This window comes from Hydra vulgaris, chromosome 02, assembly GCF_038396675.1.
Source record: "Hydra vulgaris chromosome 02, alternate assembly HydraT2T_AEP".
NCBI lineage: Eukaryota > Metazoa > Cnidaria > Hydrozoa > Anthoathecata > Hydridae > Hydra > Hydra vulgaris.
Window position 1 is genome coordinate 54,196,981 of NC_088921.1, and position 23,020 is coordinate 54,220,000.

The following is a 23,020-nucleotide window of genomic DNA, read 5'->3' on the forward strand; positions in this document are numbered from 1 at the left end:
TATATATATACATACATACATACATACATGCATACATATATATATATATATATATATATATATATATATATATATATATATATACATATATATATATGTATATATATATATATATATATATATATATATATATATACATATATATATATGTATATATATATATATATATATATATATATATATATATATATATATATATATATATATATGTATGTATATATAAATCATATATAATAGCTAAATATCATAGATTTTTGTCATATATAAATATGACAAAAACCAACAATTTTTAAAATATTTAAGTTTTACACCAAGCTATTACATTTCTCTCAGATCGATATTTTTGATGTATGTAGCCATTTTATATATAAATATTTTTTTTCGAGACACTCTAATATATATATAAGTATACATATATATATATATATATATATATATATATATATATATATATATATATATATATATATATATATATATATATATATATATATATGTATATCTGGACTCGTAAGCAAGTAGAGTTCCGGATGGAAATTTATAACTTGTTTGACGTTCCTCAACTAATTAACATGACAATGAAAAATCAGAGAAAAACAGAAGAGACAAAAACAGAATATGTAGCCTTTTATGAAGATCAAAGATCTGAAAGGAATATGAGTATGACTACGCAACATGACAAAGCATTTTAATTCAAGACTCTGCTAAGAAAGAAAAGATGTGAAACAGTTAAACAGTATGATAAAAATATGATAAAAAATATAAATAACAATATGATAAAAAAAAACAGACACAGCTGAGAATGTCCTCATAACAAGAAAATGACTGTGCAAACGTTTTCAATCTAACGTATATAATCCTCAATCTCTAGGAATACTATGATACTGTTGACAATATTGTGGGTGTTTGCTGTGACAAAACTGCATTAAATACTGGAAATTTGCTGGAGCAGTTACAATCCTATCAAGTATTAAAGCACCAGTTAAAGATTTATCAGCTTTACAGGTAATAGTAAGTCTACACCAACTATTTTTATACTTATTCTTTACATAATCTTTTTTTATTTCAATAATTTTTTAGTAATAGAAAATAGAATTCTTTAAAATCTTTGTTTCAAGTTAATGAATAATGTTTAATAGATTATAACTTCTTATTGTAATATTCTTCTGGAAAAAATTGCGACGGGCTAAATAAATTTTTTCTTTATCAAGTTTCTGACCATAACAGCAGCTTATTAGGATAATAGCCCTATTAAATAATTCTGAAGAAAAGAAAAGCTTGAACTTACTGACTTTACTTATTACCTGAGTACCTTAATAACATAACTGGTGATATTGAAGTTATCGGACAAATCCTAATTTCATTATTTGAGCATAATAATTAGTTTTTGCGGTTTTATGCGTAGGCATAAACGCTCTATAAAATATAAACTTTATTATTTGAAACACAATTATTTAAAATGAGGTTAAATGCAGCTGAACAAGAATCTTTTCGAAAGTGACTAAAGATGTTTTTTGTAAATAAACCTAATATATATAAAAAAAATAATCGTAAATCATTTTGAAAAGGAAGGATTTGCTCGAAGTACAATATATGATAACCTAAAAAGACTTGAAACTGTTCAATCGTTTTCTGATAGAAAGCACCCTGGTCGCCCGACATCCTACACTAGAGAAAAGAAAGCCGAATTAACGAGACTTGTCAACAGTCGAAAAAGGGGTCAGTCAGAGAAAAAAAGGTATTAAATTCGGTGTAAATCAATTGACAATTGGTCGTCAGTTAAAAAAAATGAATATTAAATATAGAAAACATGAAAAGACTCCAAAATACACTATAGAACAACAAATAAAGGCAAAGAAAAGAAGCAGGAAACTAGTTAACCAACTCTATAACACAAAATCGCTTCTAGTTATCGATGACGAAAAATACTTTTGTTTTGCAGGGGACAACATGCCTGGAAACTCTGGATACTACACAAACAACAAAAAGACATGCCCAGAAAGTGTTCGTTTTATAGGAAAAGAGAAATTTCCAAAAAAATTATTAATGTGGATAGCCATGTCTGACCATGGTATGTCCGAGCCATTGTTTCGCACTTCCAAAGCTGTAGCGATCAATTCATCAATCTATATTAATGAATGTTTAGAAAAACGACTTCCATTTATTCAGAAGTATCATGGAGACCTTAACTATTTATTTTGGCCAGATTTAGCAAGTTCTCATTATTCTAAAGATTCTCTAAATTGAATGGACCAATATGTCTATTACGTTGATAAAAAATCCAATCCCCCAAATGTGCCTCAAGCACGACTAATTAAAAATTTTTGGGGACATTTGGCACAGAAGGTTTAAGAGGGACATTGGCAAGCTTCAACAGAGCAAGTTTCGATTGATCGCGTTAAACTAAAACTACAAGAAATTGATTTAAACTTTTTACGGTCGCATATAGAAGGCGTCAGAGCAAAATTGAGATCAATTGCAGATGGTGGTGTTTTATCATATAAAAAATAATATATTTTTATTAAAAGATAAATGCTTTATTTAAAAAAATATAATAGTAGTTTGTTTTTTTATTTATAAATAGGTTATTGACCTTTTTATTTTGTCCGATAACTTCCGCATCACCCGTTAAGTATAATGACATATGCGCAACAAATTTCTCCAAGTGTTTTGATGTTTTTAGAAATTTTAAGCCTTTTTAAAAATACTCTCTCTTTCGTTTGTTATAGTATATATGTTTATATATTTTTTATTTACATAATATCTATAAAACTTCAAAAATGTTTTAAAAAAAAATCAAATGTGTAAACAAAGGATTTGAACCATGACGATGCAGTTCAGAAAATCTGTGAGCTAACCACTTCAGCCTCCAAGAGGTATTGTACATTTAAAGTTATAAAACAGCAAACAATGCTGCTATAAATCAAAATTGAGGAATATTGTTAAAGTATAAGTTCAAAGTTAAACATACACAAGTGAGCATTACTACTACTACTACTACTACTACTACTACTACTACTACTACTACTACTACTACAACTACTACTACTACAACTACTACAACTACTACTAGTACTACTACTACTACTACTTCTACTACTACTACTACTACTACTACTACTACTACTACTACTACTACTACTACTACTACTACTACTACTACTACTACTACAACTACTACTTCTACTACTACTACTACTACTACTACTACTACTACTACTACTACTACTACTACTACTACTACTACTACTACTACTACTACTACTACTACTACTACTACTACTACAACTACTACTTCTACTATTACTACTCAAGTACTACAACTACTACTACTATTACTCCTTTTTACTATTAAAAAAAATCAATAGTAGTATTTTAATAAAAAGAGATATATAAATATAGTATACAAAAAAAAAACTTTTATGAAATGAAAAAAAAAAAAGCAAACAAAGTATTAATAAACAAAAACAGTTTACAGCATGAGGTACCTCACTTAGATCTTTTAACTTTATATTTTCAAGTAATCCAGCAATTGAAAAGTCTGCTGTAAATAATTGACTTAGAGGAGAAGATTTTATCTTCTCTAATGACCAATCTTTAGTGACAACATTTGCTAATAAAGTCCAACCGCCACCATATCGATCAAAGTCACAATATGTTTTCACAACTTTTCCTGAAGTAGGTTCAATTTCATATATTCCACTTTTAAATTTATTTGAAATTGATAAACCTCGAAAAAGTAGGTTAAGACATGAAGGGGGATACGAGTAGGTGCCCTCTCTAATCCAATACCTTTTAAAGATAAAACATTTATATTTTACACAGAATCAAGTTTTGATGTTGGAATTTTAAATACAATTTAAAATAAAATTCTTATTTTATATGAACTTCCACTGGAATAGGAACTTTTATTAGATACAATCTCATAAAAACTATTGTATTTTAAAAATAGATTACATCATAATTTAACCTATGAATAATTTTTTAAAGTATGAACATTTTAATATAAACACTTTGCACACAAAAAATCAGAAGATAAAATTATTACAATAAAAATAAAAATTGTAATTTCCTATGACAAAAAAATTCAAAAAAATTATAAAACACTAAAAAAACACTATTACAAAAAAAGTTATTAAAGTTTTTTTTAAGGAAAAGTATTTTGTTGCTAAAATAAAAACACCTTACCATACATGTTCTGGATAATCCATTTTCATATTTTCTCTTATCCATTTTGATGGATATAGACCAGGTTGATTGTCTTGTAAATTATTAAAAAAATATAAATATCATTCTAAAATTTAATATCTTTTTAAGACTTTTTGTATACTTATTTACTCTTAATATTATGTTAATTTTTTTTATTTATTCTAAATTTTCAACTATTTTTGTATTTAATAAAAAACATTTTTTATCAAAAGTTTGAAGTATCAAGAAATTGATCTTAAGAAAATGAAATAAGAAAACATGTATTTTATTAAAAATAAAATTTAAAAAGATTAAAATTTAAATTGAAACTTAAATAAATATACTCTAGAAAATTCTAGAAAAAAATTTAAGCTGAGGTTACTAATGAATGACAGATTTTGAGGATCTTTGCTAATAATAAAATCTATTTTTGAAAAATTGATAAGCCTGTCATTCTTGAGAGCTTTAGAATAAATGTTGTCTTTGCAAGTGTAATGAACCTCAGTGAAAATTGAATAGTCTGTTGTATTTCATTTCAATTTTTTCCTTTTCTAATTATCAAAACTTTATTGTTAGTAAAATATATAAAAACTAACAAAGGTATATGGTTAACTTTTTGTCAATGAAAAACACAAAAAATTTAATTCATAATAAAAATTACTGAAAAGTAGTTATAATAATTTATACAAAAATCATATACCAGTAAGTGAACCCCATGAATCCCAATAACTTGTTGAGACATCCATAGATGTTGTTATAGTAAAACCAGAAATATAAGGAAGACGCTGATCAATACTTCCACCACCAAATTGCCAATCATCAAACTTTTTGAGAATTTTAACATTAGTTTGCTGAGCATTGGTAGAAGATATATTATATTTTGCAGGTGCAGAAAACACTCCACCCCATCGACCTATAAATATATTTTTACTTCTGCTTTAAATAAAATAAATTTTTATTTTAAACTGATGAATAAAAAATTAAAAACCAATATACCAATTGCATTTGCTTCTAATCTGTAGTTAAATGTGTCATCTTGGATTTTGTAACTGGTTTTTAATTCATTGGCATATTTAAAGATTGAGTAATCATTAAAAAGATCTGGTTTATCAAGGTTTCTCAACCAAACATTCTTATCATCCCATGAATTTGAGTGTGAAGATACTATAAGTGTCCAACCTCCACCATCACGTGTCATATCACAGTAAACATTTAGTGTAAGTGTAGGAGTTGGTTTAATTGTGTAAATACCATCATATAATGGTTGTCCTTGCTTTTCTAAAAGGCCTTTAATAGCAAGACATGACTCAGCAACTTAAAAATAAAAAAAAACTAATTATGGTTTATATGTGGTTAGAATTAAACAAGCTTATATTATAAAATATAAAAATTATAGCATATAGTTATAATTTGCATAATAAATTCTAAAGATATACTTATACAGTTATATGCATTAATAACAACAGTATGTATACAAGTTTATAATAAAATCCAAGGTAAAAATTTAGGTGTTGTGATACTGAGTTGTGAAAAAAGAAGATATTTTGCAAGAAAATATGAATCAGGCTTCAAAATACAGGTGGATTAAGTTATGCTCTAGAGATGATCCCCAAAAAAAAAAAATGTCTCTCTCTCGAAAAAGTTTTTATATATGTTTAGAATATAAATTTAGTGTATTGTGCATACAAAGCTCAACTAGAACTTTTAAGTTTTGAGTTATTAGGCAAATATGTAATAAAGCTAAAGAGCAAGAAAGTTTAATATAAGGCTGCAAACTATATGAATCAGATAATCAGAATAAAGGTAGAATATTTGAAACATTCATCTCTATAAAAGAAAAAAGGATATCATTAGAACACTGTAGCTCATATATGATACTAGTATTTCATAGTAGAACAGAGATGAATAGAAATAAAAAAAGAATATTGCCATAAACTCTATTAATGAATAGCCTACAAATTTTTATCAATTGGTTTTGATAATAGTTACTGCCCTTTTTTTTACAGTATCTACAGTATCTATTTTTTTACAGTATCTACATTATCTACAGAACCTATTTTTTTACAGTATCTACAGTATCTATATTTTTACAGTATCTACAGTATCTATATTTTTACAGTATCTACAGTATCTATTTTTACAGTATCTATTCATATGGTATTGTTATTAATTAATCAGCAGTGCAAACAAAAAAAATTATTGATTGCCAATAAAAATTGTCAATAAATTACAAATTAAGATTCAAAATGTAGTTAAACAAATTAACTACTAAAATCAGTATTAAAAATGAAAAATTTGTTAAGAAAAAACTATGTGACCTTAAAACTTAATTTTTTTTTTAATTTGATAAATTTGAAATCATTTATAACGGATAAGTGGGTGTTCAATATTCAAGACATCAAACTATGATTGAACTACAGTTAAAAAATGGACTGAGTAATAAAACTATATTTAAAAATTACCTGGACAAGATTGAGTATTACATGCTTTTTCCTCAACAGATACACCAATGCAGTCATTACCACCATACTTAGGAGAAGAGCAAAATCGATATCTTTGTTGGATACCTCCATCACAGCCTTTGGTGCACTTTGTAAATATTGACCAACTAGTCCAAGCACCATTAATGGGACTAAGTTCTTAATAATTAAGTTATAAAAAAAATGAAATTTTAATTGCAAAAATAATTTTTTTCAATATTTATATATTAATTATACATTAACAAGACTAAGTTCTTAATAAATTAAAAAAAAACTTCAACTAATAATTATAAAATTAATTTTTTTTAATGTTTAAATTTATCATATTTTTAAATCAAATTTTTTTAATTAGGAGTTATACTTTTTTCACAGTTGTCAGCAGGTGTAAATCCATCATTACAAACACAAGTGCCATCTGAAGCACAACCCTAAAATAAGAAATTTACAAACCTATATATTAGGATTGATTTTTTTTATGTTTAAACTTAACTTATAAAAAATCAATTTAGAAAAAACTATACCCCATTTTCTGAGCATTCTTTTCCACCTACTATTGGACATGTTTTAAAGCCATGTTCAACAGCAGATCTGCATGCTGTATTGTAGCAAAACTGAAATAAATTTTTCTATTTGTTATTTTTAAAAATTGAACTCAATGAAATCAAATATATATATACATTTAAATACATATATATAAATTATGTTAATAAATATATAAAAAATGTTAATAATAGAGTGCTCAATGTTCTTAAAGAACAAAGCAATAATAGATTAGTAAAAACACTTATCTAGATTTTTCTTCAACAAATTGTTTCTCAATCAGTAGGGTCATTAAGAAGCCTGATGAGCTTCCTGATAACCCTACTGACAAAGAAACAATTTGTTAAAGAAAATTCTAGTGTTTTTACTGATTCATATGTATAAATTAAACTTTGAAACCTTGTTTACTCCACATAGGGTACCTTCTAAAACCATTCCTGACTTGCCCTGCATACTTTCTGTGATAGATGCACCACTTTAAAGGAAAAAAAAATAAAAATAAAAAAAAGAATAAAAATATACACCATGATCAGTTGAAATTTGGACAATTTTGAATAGAGTTTTCTCAAAAACCACTCAATCAACTGTTATGATTTTTTTTAAATGATGCTTACATAGTTATTTGTGAGTGTAGTTTAATTCTCATTAGTTTTTGCAACAACAAGTAGTCAATCAACAAGTCTAAAAGTATCTGAAATTGAAAGAAGTTTTTGATGTAAAGTTTTACTCTGTAAAGTTTCAAAATCAACCAAATGTTGGAATTGTTATAAAACATTATAAGAAAAACAAAACTGTAAAAAGAAAATTCGGAAGTGGTGGAAAATCAAGATTTATTTTCCAAAAAGAACACTCACATTAGTCAACTCAATTCATGAAAGTCCAATTTGGTTAAAACAAGATTTAGCTACGAAGTTTAAAAGCAGTAGATCTTTCATTTAGAGAGTATTCAGAAAGAAAAATCTGAAAGCATATTACATGAAAAAAATACCAAAAAGGTTACTTGATGTAGAAATCAAGGCAATTGGATAGGCTAAAAATTTGCTTAAATTAATTAAGAAATTTTTTTTATTCATTTCTTGAAACGTACTGTAAAAAAGATTGACATCAGATCTATATGTAGTTGAATGCTTGAAAAAACAACTTCTTCCTCTAATTAAAAAGCGCAAAGAACCAACTTTATTTTGACCAGATCTGGCGTTGATCCAATATTCTAATAAAGTAATGCAATGGTATAAGAAAAATAGAGTCAATATTGTTCCAAAGGATGCCAAAGCAGCAAGTTATCAAATCTTACATGGCAATAGTGCAGGGAATATTGAAGAAAAGAGGCAAATGTGCAAATAGTGTTAAAAATTTCTGAGATTTATGGATTAGTGCTACAAAAAAAAGTGCTGCATAGTAAAATAGTGAAGATAATGGCAGGTACTATACAAAAAATTAAAACACTTGTAAATTATAAAGTTATGGTTTAATTTATTTTTGTTGAATTAAAAACTAGTTATGTAAGTGTCATAACAATTACATTTAGTTGTTTTTAAAAACTCAATTTAAAATCATCCAAATTTCAACCGATCATGGCAGCATTTATATATATATATATATATATATATATATATATATATATATATATATATATATACATATATATATATATATATATATATATGTATATATATATATATATATATATATATATACATATATACATATATATAAAATATATATATATATATATATATATTTTATATATATATATATATATACATATATAAATGTATACATATATATAAAAAAATATATATATATATATATATATATATTTGTATATATATATATATATATATATATATATATATATATATATATATATATATATATATATATACATATATAAATGTATACATATATATAAAAAAAAAATATATATATATATATATATATTTGTATATATATATATATATATATATATATATATATATATATATATATATATATATATATATATATATATATATATATATATATATATATACATACATATATATATATATATATATATATATATATATATATATATATATACAAATGTACATATATAAATTCAACCCCCCAAGAACTAAAGGCCACAACACTCAAGGAGGCAAAGCCACCTTTTTTATTTGCATTTTTACTTTTTCAGTAACTCCAAAACAGCCTCAATGACAAGAATGTTACTTAATGTTATAAACAAAATATTGTCATGAAAAATAAATTACCTTAATTAAAAAAGTGATAAAATATATAATAACCTGCAATTTTGATTGTTATATGTAAATTGTTTATAATATTTTCCATAATCAGGTTGTCTAATAGGTTTCACTTGTTTTGCATAACATTGTAGCTGACCACATTTAACATTACTTAAAATAAAAAACATTGCATGCATTATCTTATAAGTATTATACATACATATATAGTACATATGTATTTTTTATATACATGCTATATACATATCTAATTTACTGCCTGTAGTTAAATAAAAAATCTACTTTGTCAAACATGATGTATTTTTAATAGAATCGCAAGTTCCAAATCCATTTCGAACTGTGTTTAGATTATTCCAACAAGAATCAGAAGCAACCAAAGCGTCTATAATATTATTTTCAAAAGATATGCTTTTTATATTTATATGAAAATTTTTTGAAACTGAAAAAAATTTTAGAATATATATTTATAAATTTAATATGTAAAAAAGTGTGTTTTATAAATCTAACTTTTTAAAGAAAAAAATTTTTTTAGAACTTTTTAAACTTCTGTATTCTTTATCTTAAAGAAAAAAAAATCAATAGTTACAAAATTTCAAATTGCATAAAACATAAGGCTTAAATAAAGTGTGAAAAAATGATATTTAGAATCCTTTAGTTGAAAATAAATTTTTTTAAATTGTGTTAGATCAGGTGTTACATTAGGGTGTTTCATTTCCGACAAATTTTCGAAAATGATTACGTTACATGCATAACGGGGTAAATAATGTGCCAAAAAAAGTCTGAAAAATTTTCAAAATTTTAAAATGTCATCTAGAGGTCGCCATCTTGAAAAAACAGCGTTTTTTACACTTTTTTCAACTGTACACTTGAAAAACTTAAAAAATAATTAAATTTATGTTACGTTACTGGGTGTATATATTAAAGGTTATTATATGAACATTTGGTGAAATTATCAGAAAAATTGGTAAATGTCTAGAGGTCGCCGAATTATAAAGTTTTATTTTTTCAACATATTTTTTTGCTGAATAATTGCTTAAATGCTTTCACCTTAAATAAAATGCATAATTTATGTTTTGAGCATAATTGACCACTAAAAGTTGTTGCGTGATTAAATAGTTTGCAAAATAAACATCTGGACGTATGTATATAAATTTCATAAATTTATTTTAAAAAATTTGTTCTTATTTCAATTAGCAAAATTGAAATATTAAAACAATTTTAAAACTAGTTAGAAAAGCGAATATTTTGTTGTAACAATGAACCTAAGAAAAAATAATCAAGATTGGTTAATTGGTTACCCTGAATCCAATAAATTATCAAGTTTCAGTCGTCTACCAACAAAAAAACATGTTTTGGGTAGATACTCTCATTTACATTTTTATTCAAAAGGCGACACTTCTGCAAGAGATATTTTTAAACTTGTTCTTGGTGAGCTTAAGGAAGTTTGGGAAAAAGCTGGAGTACCAGTTCGTTCAGATAACTCTTGTCTTTCATTGCTTACCAAATTGCTTGTGGAAATGGTGAAAATAAAAAAAATTGATCACGCAAGTCGAGATGTTAAAGCGGGAAAAGAAAAAATTGTCACATTTTGTAATGAACTTGAGAAACTTTGCGACATTTCAGCAGTAAATGCATATGAACAGTTATTAGTATCACGTAGACCAAAATGGAAAGAAGATTGGGCATTTTATGAAGATCAAAAGAGTAGCAGAAAGTATCATATGACAGGTAGCATCGATCTAGGTGTTTCAAAATTTTTAGAACGTCGAGAAGATAGACTAAGCATAGATTTTCGGAGAAGTTCAACCGAAGATCAAAAATCGAGTGCCTTTGATGTCAGTGAAATAGTTGAAAGTGCTGACGAAGAAGATCAAAAAGATACAGAGTTTACTCCTTTACCACTAAAGAAAAGAAAGGTGCCTTTAACAAATTCACTAGAGATATCATCAAAGAAGCTCTCAGAAGTAACGGCATCTGTGGCTGATCGATGTTGTTAATCAGTTCGCCAACAACTTCTATTTCAATCCACTATCATCTGCAAAAGCGGAGGCAGTATCAACTGTGCATCATCAAAGACAAAATGCGCGAAAGAATATTGTTCTGTCAATTAAAGCTGACTGGGAGATAAACAAACCTAAAAAGGCCATTTTGCACTGGGATTCGAAGCTTTTTCATTTAGACATAGCTCATAATGAAGAACGTGTAGCAGTTCTTATTAGCAGATCTCTTAACGGGTACTTATTTATTTATTTATATAAATCCTATGTATATTTTTTATTTTTGTATTCAAAGAAACTAACTTAAGTTTTATTTGCAGGCCGAAACTTATTGGTGTACCTTTGATTAAAGATTCGACAGGTAAAACTCAATGTGACGAGGTCGTGAAACTTGCGCAAGATTGGAACATTTTGGAAAACATTGTTGGTATATGCTTTGATACAACAGCAAGCAACACAGGTAATAAAAAAGGAGCAGCAACTTTAATTGAAATTGAGTTAAAGAGACCTCTTCTATGGCTCGCATGTCGCCATCATCATAATGAGCTACACATTAAGCATGCATTTACCGCATTTAGAGGAGGTAGCAAAAGTCCAGATGAACCTATTTTTCAACGTTTCCGAGCCGAATTTTCTAGAATTGATATTGATTACTCAAACCTGAATTTTTTTAAATGGCCTACTGATATTAAATCAGAAATATTTAATCAAGCAAGTTTAGTTCTGAAATGGGCTTACCAATGCCTCGAAGAGAAAATATTTCCGCGAGAAGATTATCTTGAGTTAATTGAATTAACTATTATCTACCTTGGGGGGAAACTATCAATGGAAAGAATATTCAAAATTCACAAACCAGGTGCAATTCACAATGCCAGATTTATGTCACATTCCAAATATATTTTAAAAATGGAACTCTTATCTAATAAATTTATTATGTCCAATAATGAGCAAATTATGATCCACCGCATGGCTAAGTTTATTAGTTTTTTTTATTCGATGCAATTTCTCCGCTCGAGGATTTCCGTATTTGCTCCAGTTGATGACTTCAGATTTTTTTTTGCAATGAACTGGTATCAAGAAGAAGATTTAGATATCGCAACCGCTGTGATTTCGTCGATTAACCGTCACCTTTGGTATTTAACAGAAGAGCTTGTTATTCTATCTTTATTTAATGAAAAATTGTCAGAATTTACCAGAACAATAATGGCAAAGAAACTTTTTTCTACCCCAAGACCAAAAACATTTTTAATTGGGAAACCAAAATTTCCGACATTAAGTTCTTCAACCGTTATTCATTTTTTAATTGGACCACAGTCGTGGCTTCTTTTTGATTTATTAGGACTAATAAACAACCAGGAACGGCTCCAGATGAATCCACAAGAGTGGAAATTCTTCCAAGATTATCGAACTGCAGACAATTTTGTTAAACAATTAGAGGTAACAAATGATTGCGCCGAAAGAGGAATAAAACTTATTGGTGATTTCCGCGAGTGTGCACAAAATGAAGAACAACGACAATTTATTTTGCAAGTTGTCAAACAACACAGAAAGCAAAATCCATCCGATTCGAAATCAAAACTAATTAATACTTTATAGTAATTTGTATGTTAATAATATCTTCTTTATTAATTATTATTCTTAGAAAAGCTGAAGCCTAAAAATAGCCCAGTTAAATTTTTTTTAAGATTTAAAAAAATAACAAGTTTTTTAGCTTTATATTTTAATACGGCGACCTCTAGACATTTACCAATTTTTCTGAAAATTTCACCAAATGTTCATATAATAACCTTTAATATATACACCCAGTAACGTAACATAAATTTAATTATTTTTTAAGTTTTTCAAGTTTAAAGTTGAAAAAAGTGTAAAAAACGCTGTTTTTTCAAGATGGCGACCTCTAGATGACATTTTAAAATTTTGAAAATTTTTCAGACTTTTTTTTGGCACATTATTTACCCCGTTATGCATGTAACGTAATCATTTTCGAAAATTTGTCGGAAATGAAACACCCTAGTGTTACATACATGAGCTTTCTTTCTTGAATTGAAAATTATTTAAAAAAACTGTCCAACTAATTATCAAGTTTACTCAATCAAAATCTACACTAATTTTAAACTGATTTGGAACAAATTGAGCGCTCTATTTGAAAGTCAAGATTCTAGTTTTTGTTTATCTTAAAGATTAAAAATTTATTTATACTAGATATTAAAACTTTTCCATTTTTCAAATTGAGCAGCCATCTTTATCGAGAATTTATTTTGTCAAAATAAAAATTTTTCTATGGAGAAAAAATTTGAAAGCATTTTATGTAAATACAATTCAATTACTTTTGATTTTTTAAAAACAAAACTAAATTTTTAAAAACTAAAATATTTAAAAAAAAAAACATTAAACATATTATTTTACCTGATTCCCACAAGCTTCGACACTGCTGTATTAATGTAGGAGTACATGAACCAGAGAAACAGTAACTTTCTAAATTCTATATAATAAAATACTTTTAATACTATATTATATAAAAGGTCCTCTTCCTTCCCCCAAATTAAAGTACCATGGAAAATTTTTTAGAATTTTTTGTTGCAAAATCATTTTTCAAACCAAATGAACAAATAGTTAGAACAAACCTTTTTTGCATCTGCATCACTTTCTAAATATTCAAGCCATGTAATATTGTCAGCGGAGTATTTTAAACTATAGCCAGTTGTTCTATCCCAGTATGTTTTTTGCATTTCCACAGTTGCTATCCTCACATTCTTAACAAAAAATGTAACAAAAAAATAAAAGTAAAGTAACAAATCTTAGATTAACAAAAGCCTTTTTTTTTACAATAAATAAAATTGTCTAAAAAAAAAATTCTGTCTCGGAAAATTAGCATCCAGTATTACTTTTCCAAAATCAATTTGAATCCAACTTCCACTGTCAACTTTGGGACACCAACCATCACTACTCAATATCACATTAAATGGTTTATATTTATCACTATATACACTACTGGCAGTGTATGCAGATTGTTGCAATACTTTATTACTCATCCCCAAAGGAACATCACAATCTAAAAATAAAAAGAAGTTACAATAACAAATAGTTCAATAAACTTTAATGGAAAAACAGTCACAAAACGCATAAATATGAAAATTTACACCAATAGGCAATATCCAGTAAGCAATAATACATAAACTTACATTCCAATATTGAACAGTCATAATATGGTTTTCACAAATAAGTAATAAATAAATAAAAAAGTTTAAATAAATAAAAAAAATCTACTTAAGTGGGATATTCTAAAAATATCACAACAGCAATATTTCTAGTTTATAATTGATAACTCTGAAGTTGCAATACTAAAAGCTTAAAAAAGAACATATGCTTTTTTGCTTTACACCCATATGTTCTCACTCACCAAACAAAGTATAATGAAAATAAAGATATGCTTTCACTCACTAAATACCTAAACCTAACTAATCCTTTAACTTTCTAGTCCACTTAATTGTAAGTAAATAAAATAAACATTTAATATATATTGAACTTTGAAAGGTTTTTCCGCACAAAAAATAAATGCCTATAACCAAGTAATTGTAGAAAGGTTTTTAGATTCTAAAAATTTTCTACAATAACTTGGTTATAGATTATTCACTTTAACTGTGTAAGCATATAAAGACTGGTGTTAATTTAATATCCTAACAAAATAAAAATCATTTTTTATTAGTTATTATAAAACATTATTGCCTCATTCAAATAAAGAAATTTGAATACTTATCAATATTAACTAAAATATTTATTTTATTTAAAAACTTGAAAAATATTAAAAAAATTGGAAAAACAGCAAAAAAACAAATTTTTTTACCTAAAATATTTATGACTATTACTCTTCGATCATATGTTGAAATACATGTTTCTCCAGATCCATTATCTACTCCGGCTGCAACGTCATGTGTAGGCCAGCTGCCTCCTGGTGCAGTACATCGTACACATTTTTTGCTTTGGATGTGTTGAAGTGATTTTTCCTTTAACGTAATATTGAATAAAAAATACATGGAACAATAATAAATATGCGATGATTTAGGTAAGAAAGTAATTTTAAAATTTTCTTTAACAATATTTTTATTAGTCTTTTTTAGTTTGCAATAAATTAGAAAACTATTTATTTATATAAATATTATAAATACAATTTATTTATTTTGTAAATGCTTCCTAACCTTTGTTAATTGAAACCTTGGCGTTTCTCCAATACAATTAGTTCTTAAAATTAAATTAAAATTAGTGTTTATACAGACTTTTTTTTTACTGCAATTATGTGTTAATGTACCATCAGCAGCAAACAAAAATTTCATATAATCATGTTCACAGTGGCCTGAGCGTGTATCTCTATCAATATACTTAATGATTGTTCCATCTAAAACAGTGTCACTACAGCTATTAATACTTGGAGTAATACAAAATGGAGAATGGTAATATAAATCAGCTGAAGTTATTGAAGTTGGAAGATTAACATAATCTAAAAAAATTGTTTTGAATAGGATAAGAGATAAAATATAAAAAAATACATAAATATATTAAAAATAATTAGTACATTTATGAATCTTAAATATTAAAATAAATAAAACTTTATTAATATCTCTATTAATAAAGAAATTTTTGTAAAAAAATAAAATCAATGAGCAAAAAAAGTGTTTTAAACTATTTGGTTTCTTCTCAACTTTAGAATATCATAAAAAATAATTAGTAATGACGTGTAACAATTTTTACGTACTTATGAAGCATTTACATTTATGCAACATAATACTTGCCTAATAATGTGACTAAATAGTGAATAAAACAAAGTTTATTTATCTAATCATTAAGTTACTATTTAATAGTTATCATAAAACATTAATGTTTTATAATAACTTTTAATAAGCCAAATTTAATCGCAAATGACACTATGTTAAACAAATACAAATAAAAACTGCATTCAAACAAAATTCTATTCAACACAAAATCAAGTAAAATAAAAAAATCTAAAAAAAGCTTGGAATACTTTTTTATTAACCCTTAAAAAACAGTTTATTATCACAATCTATGATGATTATAATAATAAATTTCATAAATGATGATTATAATTATTTAAAACACATTTTTAAAATTTATTAAATGTTAGTATAACTATTGAAAATATTTCTACTATATAAATTAATAGTATTAATATTATACACAATAAATTCAATACAAGAATATACAAATATTTCAAATAGTACCTGGAACTGCAGGACAACCACGTACATCAGCTTTAAAGCATGCTGAACCTCCAACATTCCATTGCTTGGGTAAAATTTTTAAATATCTACTGATTATTGGAGGAGAAAGCTTTGTAATAGCTCGTGAAGAGTCACCAGTAGGTCCAACGAAAAACTGAAAATATTCCAAATAAATTTACAACTTCAATAATATATATATATTTTACTTATATTATATATATATATATATATATATATATATATATATATATATATATATATATATATATATATATATATATATATATATATATATATATATATACATATATATATGTATATATAAAAAATAAAAATAAAAATTTGAAAGTAGCTAAATGTAAATCAACTATAAAAAAAAAATGTGGAAGCACCTTTACAAAATTACCACAGGGAATCCCATTACGCAAAGTTTTATCATTTGGACACTAAAGCAAACATTTAAAATTTAAAAATTTTTAGTTGTAATTTTAGTTTTATTAAATATATGATATTAAAATTAAAAAAATTAAAAAAACTGTATGTACAGTGGCTTTATCTCCTTCACAGAACTCTGGTAAATCACATTCACTAGTTGCTCTTCTACATAACGTTCCTTGTTTCCTGAACTAAAAATAAAAAACTGTATAAAAAAAGTTTGATATATATATATAAAAAACTACTTGTTTAATATGTCATATTTGATTTACATAGATTAATTTTTGACTAAATAATAATTACAAATGTATTTGTAACTAAATGAGATGTTTTGTAAATACAAGCTACTGTATTATTCTAGAATATTAAATAAGGCAAAATACTGAGAAAAAATTATTATGTAACTAAAGGCTTCAATTTTCTAGGGTTTTCAAGTGAAACAGTTTGCCATTAACCATTATATAAGATTTCAGTTTTTTATAAACACTAGTCTTACTGCACAACTTTTAGCCAATTGTGTTCCATTGTAGAGGGAATTGCAATAGTCTAGCTGTAAAAAAAGAATTAGTGAACATACTATGGAGCACAAATTTTAATGCAATAAGAACTGTGTTTTTTGGATATTTTGCTCATTATCGTGTAACAGTTTTTTGTCTTTTTCATTTGTGTTTTCTAAGATAATTCATTGTAAACCTAAACAGAGTCAACAAATCTGATGCACTCCTTGTTGACAAAAGTCCCTTTAATAATATAATTTTTTTGAATGAAAGGTGGTGCCATAACTAATATTTTTGATTTCTATTGGTTGATTCATAAAAATTCAGATATGTAACTAAGACATTTTGATATATCCAGGGCTAGTGTATTATATTAAAATGAAAGAAGGAATGATTTTAAAGTGCGATGATCATCTGAGTGTCCAAAGTTCAGATATATAGGTCTTATATATATATAAAAGAGTTTTGGACTTTGTGTTTTTTGTTGTTGTCATTCAAATTTAAAATCAATTAGAAAATTATCACTTGTAATACAGAAAATATAATAAATAAAAATAAATATATATAATAATTATAAGGAACAATATACTGCATTACAATTCTTCGGTTGTAACTGAAGTTGAAATATATGTACTTAGTGCATGATTTAAAAACTGATTTGAAATAATGAGTGAACCACCTAATTTAAAATCTTGTAAAGCTAAATTTAATCATCTCATTATCTACTTCTTTCTTTTTCCTTTGTTCTTAATTAATTAGAATTTTATCAATTTTTTTTTGTTTTGTTTTTAAGTAACTAGATTAGCAGTTCTAAGTTTTGGGGCTTAATGATAAGACTGAATTTGTCTTCTTCTAGTCCCGGCCATGTAATTATTTTTTTATTAGTTACGACTGTAAATTTTTTTATCGGCAAAGTGTAAATAAAAATAAAGTTTACTTTTAACAAGATTCAATTATACTTTTATAAAGATAAAGATTGTGTTTGAATTCATTAAAGTAATCTAAATCTGATGTAATTTGTTATAATGCAGTTTATTCACCAAGTTAACTTTTATAATGCATTATGCTCACCAAATTAACTTTTATAATGCAGTTTTTTCACAAAGTTAACTTAAAAAAAAGATTTGGTTTGAAACATTTTGTTATTCATTTATTTTTATTGTTTGTCAATGATAAACTTCCGCAATTCTATTTTACATTTATTTATTGCTAAAGTTAATGAATATTCTTTCAAGCAGCTCACATTCTGGATTGAAGCATATTTATCTAATAGTCACTAAAGAATAAAAACAAGTGATCACACCGCTGATGTAATTGTATGTAAGAGTAATTAAGGGTAAGTAATTAAGTAAGGGAAAAGTTTTTGACTCAATCTTTTTCCTTTTCTATATTTCTAACATAAACCTCACACTTGAAACTATTCTTGAAAAATATGCTGATGACATCTTGACCTACATTATCTATGATAAAGTTCCTGCCAACTTACCTTAATCTTTTGTTGACGGTGTTGCACTTTGGTATTTGGTCAGTGTTATGAAACTCAACAGCTCGTATTGTTAAGTCATTAGAATTAATGGTGATTCAATAATCATACTCTACCATTGCCCATTCTCAAATATACTGAGCTCAAAATTGTCAACAGTTATAAATACAGTAGCAAAAAAAGAAATTCAATGTTTCCATAAAAATGTGTGACACATTCGATTTGATGCAAACAACTCAAGTCACTTCTATTTTCTCTAAAATTGAAGTACTGCTAGACAGCAGCCGTATTTACAAGCTAAAAAAAATCCTTGTTAACACGTGTCGAAAAAATTAAATTTTTGTTCCGCATTATTAATGTTATATGTCTTTTAAAGCTCCTAGTTGTCAATAGTGTTTATTTACTTGTATATATGAACTAAGTGCTTAAACTTCAAGGTAGCCTTGAAAGAGCTGAATAATGACAAAATGCCTGAGTGGAACACTATAGTATAAGTTAGTAGACTTCTCAAAAATGGAATTAGCTGGAAACATCCGTCATGATAGTCATTCAAAGCACAACTATAAAAGGTTCAACAAAGTGAACAATATGCTTCAAGCCGGTAGAATTGACGTAAAAGTGGCAAATGAACTGTATATTCTCTGTCTATTTTCAGACAGAAGGTTATATCAAGTTTTAAAAAATTTGAAAAAGAACCTATGATATTAGTGGGCACCCACAAGTACTTTGTTGACTAAAAACAAAAAAGAGCCTGCACAGCTAACAAGACAAACTGGCGTTTATTGAGGAATAAGACTTTGGGTGAGGACTTTTAGCTGAACTTGACAGCTGAAGGCAAGTTTAAGTTCTACTTCTTTCTCATTTTAAATTCCTCATCCCTCTTCTAAATATGGATTTTGTTGCAATCACGCCCAAAAAATTTTATAAATCTACAAGTGATGCTAGCATTTATTTTGCTAATGAATGTCTGCATTTCAACTTCTTCATTACCACTTCAATTGAAATTGGTACCGGTGAAACCAGAAAACCAAATCAACTGGATTTACTTTTGTTTATTCAACAAAAAAACTTGAATTTAGATTCCCTAATGTCAATGTTGCTTTAAGGATGTTTCTTTATGCTGCTTTTAAAAATTATGAAGAAAGTTCTTTTTCAACTTTAAAAAATAGTGAAGAATTGCTATAGGTCTAGTAGTAGTCTGTATGCTCCAGCCGTTCTTTAAATTAAAAATAATTTTCCAAAATAAATTATTGTGGAATGTATGATTGATCATTTCACTGATTAAAAAAGTTGCCATAAGATTAAAAAAAAAATCATTTATTTAATAATGTAATAATGAAACCTAGATGTTTATGTTTCATTTTACCCCACTGAATTGTTTTAAATATATGTAAAATACAAAGACCTGATTGTCTTTTGCTTATTCTTTGGATTAATTTATTATAACCACATTTATTTGTTAGTTTTTGGTCTAATGCAGCAATATTTATTAAGTAAGCTATATAAAAAAATCGTGTTGTAATGTTTTTTTTTCTGAATGACTAGGAAGAAAAGAGGAAGATGGGTGTAGGTTGGAGAAGCCACAACTATTATTTTGCTACGGGGCAAAGATGACCTTAAAATGGCCCTGATTGCATTGACAATTCTTCTTGCATTACTAATTACAGTAGCTAGTAAAGAGAGATCTTTTTCAAAATTAAATATTACTATAAATCATTTAAAATCAACAATGAGCCACAATAGGTTAAGCAATCTTGCAATAATATCTATTGAAAATAAAATTGCTGCTGATTTAAATATTGAAGATTTTTGTTTAAAATTTTCTCAAATAAAAGTTTAAAAAATACCACTTTCAATGTAAATTACTTGTGACCTTTTTTCAAAAAAATTTGTATCAAAATACATTAAAAAATTTTAAATTCATTTTAACAAGGCACAAAAGTATTTTTTTCACCCACCCTCAGAATGCCTAGCGCTGGACATATATATATATATATATATACATATATATATATATATATATATATATATATATATATATATATATATATATATATATATATATATATACATACACACACACATATATATATATATATATATATATATATATATATATATATATATATATATATATATATATTAGGGTGTTTCTTATTTGGGGTTAAATTTTTTTTTTTTTGTTTTTCAGTGGGCCACCCACTGAAACGGTTCGTTTTGGTGAGAAATAAATGTGTAAAAATTTCAAGGGGAAAAAAACATTTTTACTGGGCGCTACCAGTCATTGAAATTTAAGGCATATTTTACTATGCGCTCTTAGTCATTAACATAGGAAAAAATCATAAAACTGATGGAGACTGGTGATAATGATTCATTTACTTGGTACACATTTATTTATTTATTACATGCATTAAAAACATCCATTTTCTGTCATTGCATTATTTTTAAAAGACAGCAATAAACATGCTTTTTTACTTTGATTGTAGGTTTATTTAAGACAATAGTTACTGTACTAAGATTAATTGCTCATGAGAGTTGTCTTTTTTCTGTCAGGATATTTCTGTCTATATTTTTGAACTACCAACAACAGGAACTGCTTTTGCTCTTTGTTATTTGTATGTAGTCTATTATATTCGTCCATTAGTGCTACGCCACATTCTGCAATGTTGTTGACAACCTTCATGCTTTGAACAGTGGACTTTATAGTCTTGAACTCATCATCATGTTCCCATTTGCTCACACTGTTTTGAAGAAAGTGTGATGGAAGTCCTGTGATGCTGAAAAATCTTTGTGTATTAAACGTGACAAAGTCCTCCGGTTTCTTTCCTTGGATAATTGAGCAGTCCACAGTAACCCCGTTTCATAGGTATCTGATCTGAAACATTGTTCAATGCTTGGACCATCTTGACCTTCATCTCAGGGCGAACCTCATTATCAAAAAAAGCTAAAGCAACAAGTTCCTCTGATAGGCAATTTTCTAGATCTCAGGATGCTGAGTCTTGTAGGCATCCAAGTCTTTCAAGAGCTGCAAATCAAGTCTAGGAGCTGAGGTTGCTTCAGGAGATCTGTACCAGGCTGTAATGTACAGTCGAACTATGAAACGGCAAATATCCCTTATTCCCTTCAACTCTCTTTTTGTCAACCTGAATTGGTCTCTAAACATCCAAATCTTCAACGCATAAATAGCTTTCTCCATCCAGCGAGCATGGTGTAGACAGGCAGGAGCTCTAAATGAAATGCCCCTCAAATCTTCTCCCAAAAAAACAATAGACAACTCCAAAAGTTCTCGGTAGTCATCACGAGGTTGAAAGATTTGTAGTTGATCTTTGCAACAGACAATTCTTTCATCAGTAATATTGGTAAGACCATTTGAAGCGTTCTTATCAGACTACGCTGTGTGGTACTTAGAAGAATCAAATGAGACCCAACTTTTCTGAAATCTTTTAAAGAGTGGTATGCCATGCCCACTTGAAGAGCCGAGACACAGCAAAACTACTGCTTCCAAAATAATTTCCAGAATGTGGTGACAACATGCCAACCACAATATGTCTTTCCCAAACTTCTGCTCTAGAAAAATGCAAGCCCCATTTCTTGGCCCAGTATTGACTGCAGTAGTATCAAAGCACATGCACTTTATTTGATCATTAATTCCCCATTCCACTGACACGTCATGCATTGCAGATGCCACATTTTCACCTGTTCCTGATGGTAGTTTTGGGACACTAAGAAGCTGCTGCACTCCTACTCCAGATACTAGAATTGGAAGTCAGTCGACAGTTTCTTTACCGGTGATGTCAGCGAGTAATTTTCCATCCCAATGAATACATAAAGGAACTTCTGGTTTGAATTCCTTCCTTAAACCTTCTGCTATCTTCTTGCGGTGTTTTATTCATTCCCTTCGAATGGAAGCTGGATTAACA

General features: G+C 26.9%; 1 protein-coding gene across 3 annotated transcripts in view; it reads right to left on the minus strand.

The window, feature by feature from the left end:
• The window catches only part of LOC100205261 (uncharacterized), a 98,773-nt gene that overhangs the window by 13,312 nt on the left and 62,441 nt on the right, over positions 1-23,020 (minus strand). For all 3 annotated transcript variants that reach the window (XM_065791390.1, XM_065791391.1, XM_065791392.1), the window contains 18 exons: positions 17,231-17,311; positions 17,078-17,131; positions 16,686-16,839; positions 15,648-15,946; positions 15,296-15,455; positions 14,337-14,503; positions 14,076-14,204; positions 13,858-13,933; positions 9,737-9,836; positions 9,497-9,607; positions 7,608-7,683; positions 7,190-7,279; positions 7,030-7,096; positions 6,651-6,827; positions 5,185-5,502; positions 4,889-5,101; positions 4,189-4,261; positions 3,489-3,792 (listed from right to left, as the gene is read on the minus strand). In XM_065791390.1, coding sequence (XP_065647462.1) covers positions 3,489-3,792; positions 4,189-4,261; positions 4,889-5,101; positions 5,185-5,502; positions 6,651-6,827; positions 7,030-7,096; positions 7,190-7,279; positions 7,608-7,683; positions 9,497-9,607; positions 9,737-9,836; positions 13,858-13,933; positions 14,076-14,204; positions 14,337-14,503; positions 15,296-15,455; positions 15,648-15,946; positions 16,686-16,839; positions 17,078-17,131; positions 17,231-17,311 — 2,649 coding nt within the window. The remainder of the gene's footprint in view (positions 1-3,488; positions 3,793-4,188; positions 4,262-4,888; positions 5,102-5,184; positions 5,503-6,650; positions 6,828-7,029; positions 7,097-7,189; positions 7,280-7,607; positions 7,684-9,496; positions 9,608-9,736; positions 9,837-13,857; positions 13,934-14,075; positions 14,205-14,336; positions 14,504-15,295; positions 15,456-15,647; positions 15,947-16,685; positions 16,840-17,077; positions 17,132-17,230; positions 17,312-23,020) is intronic.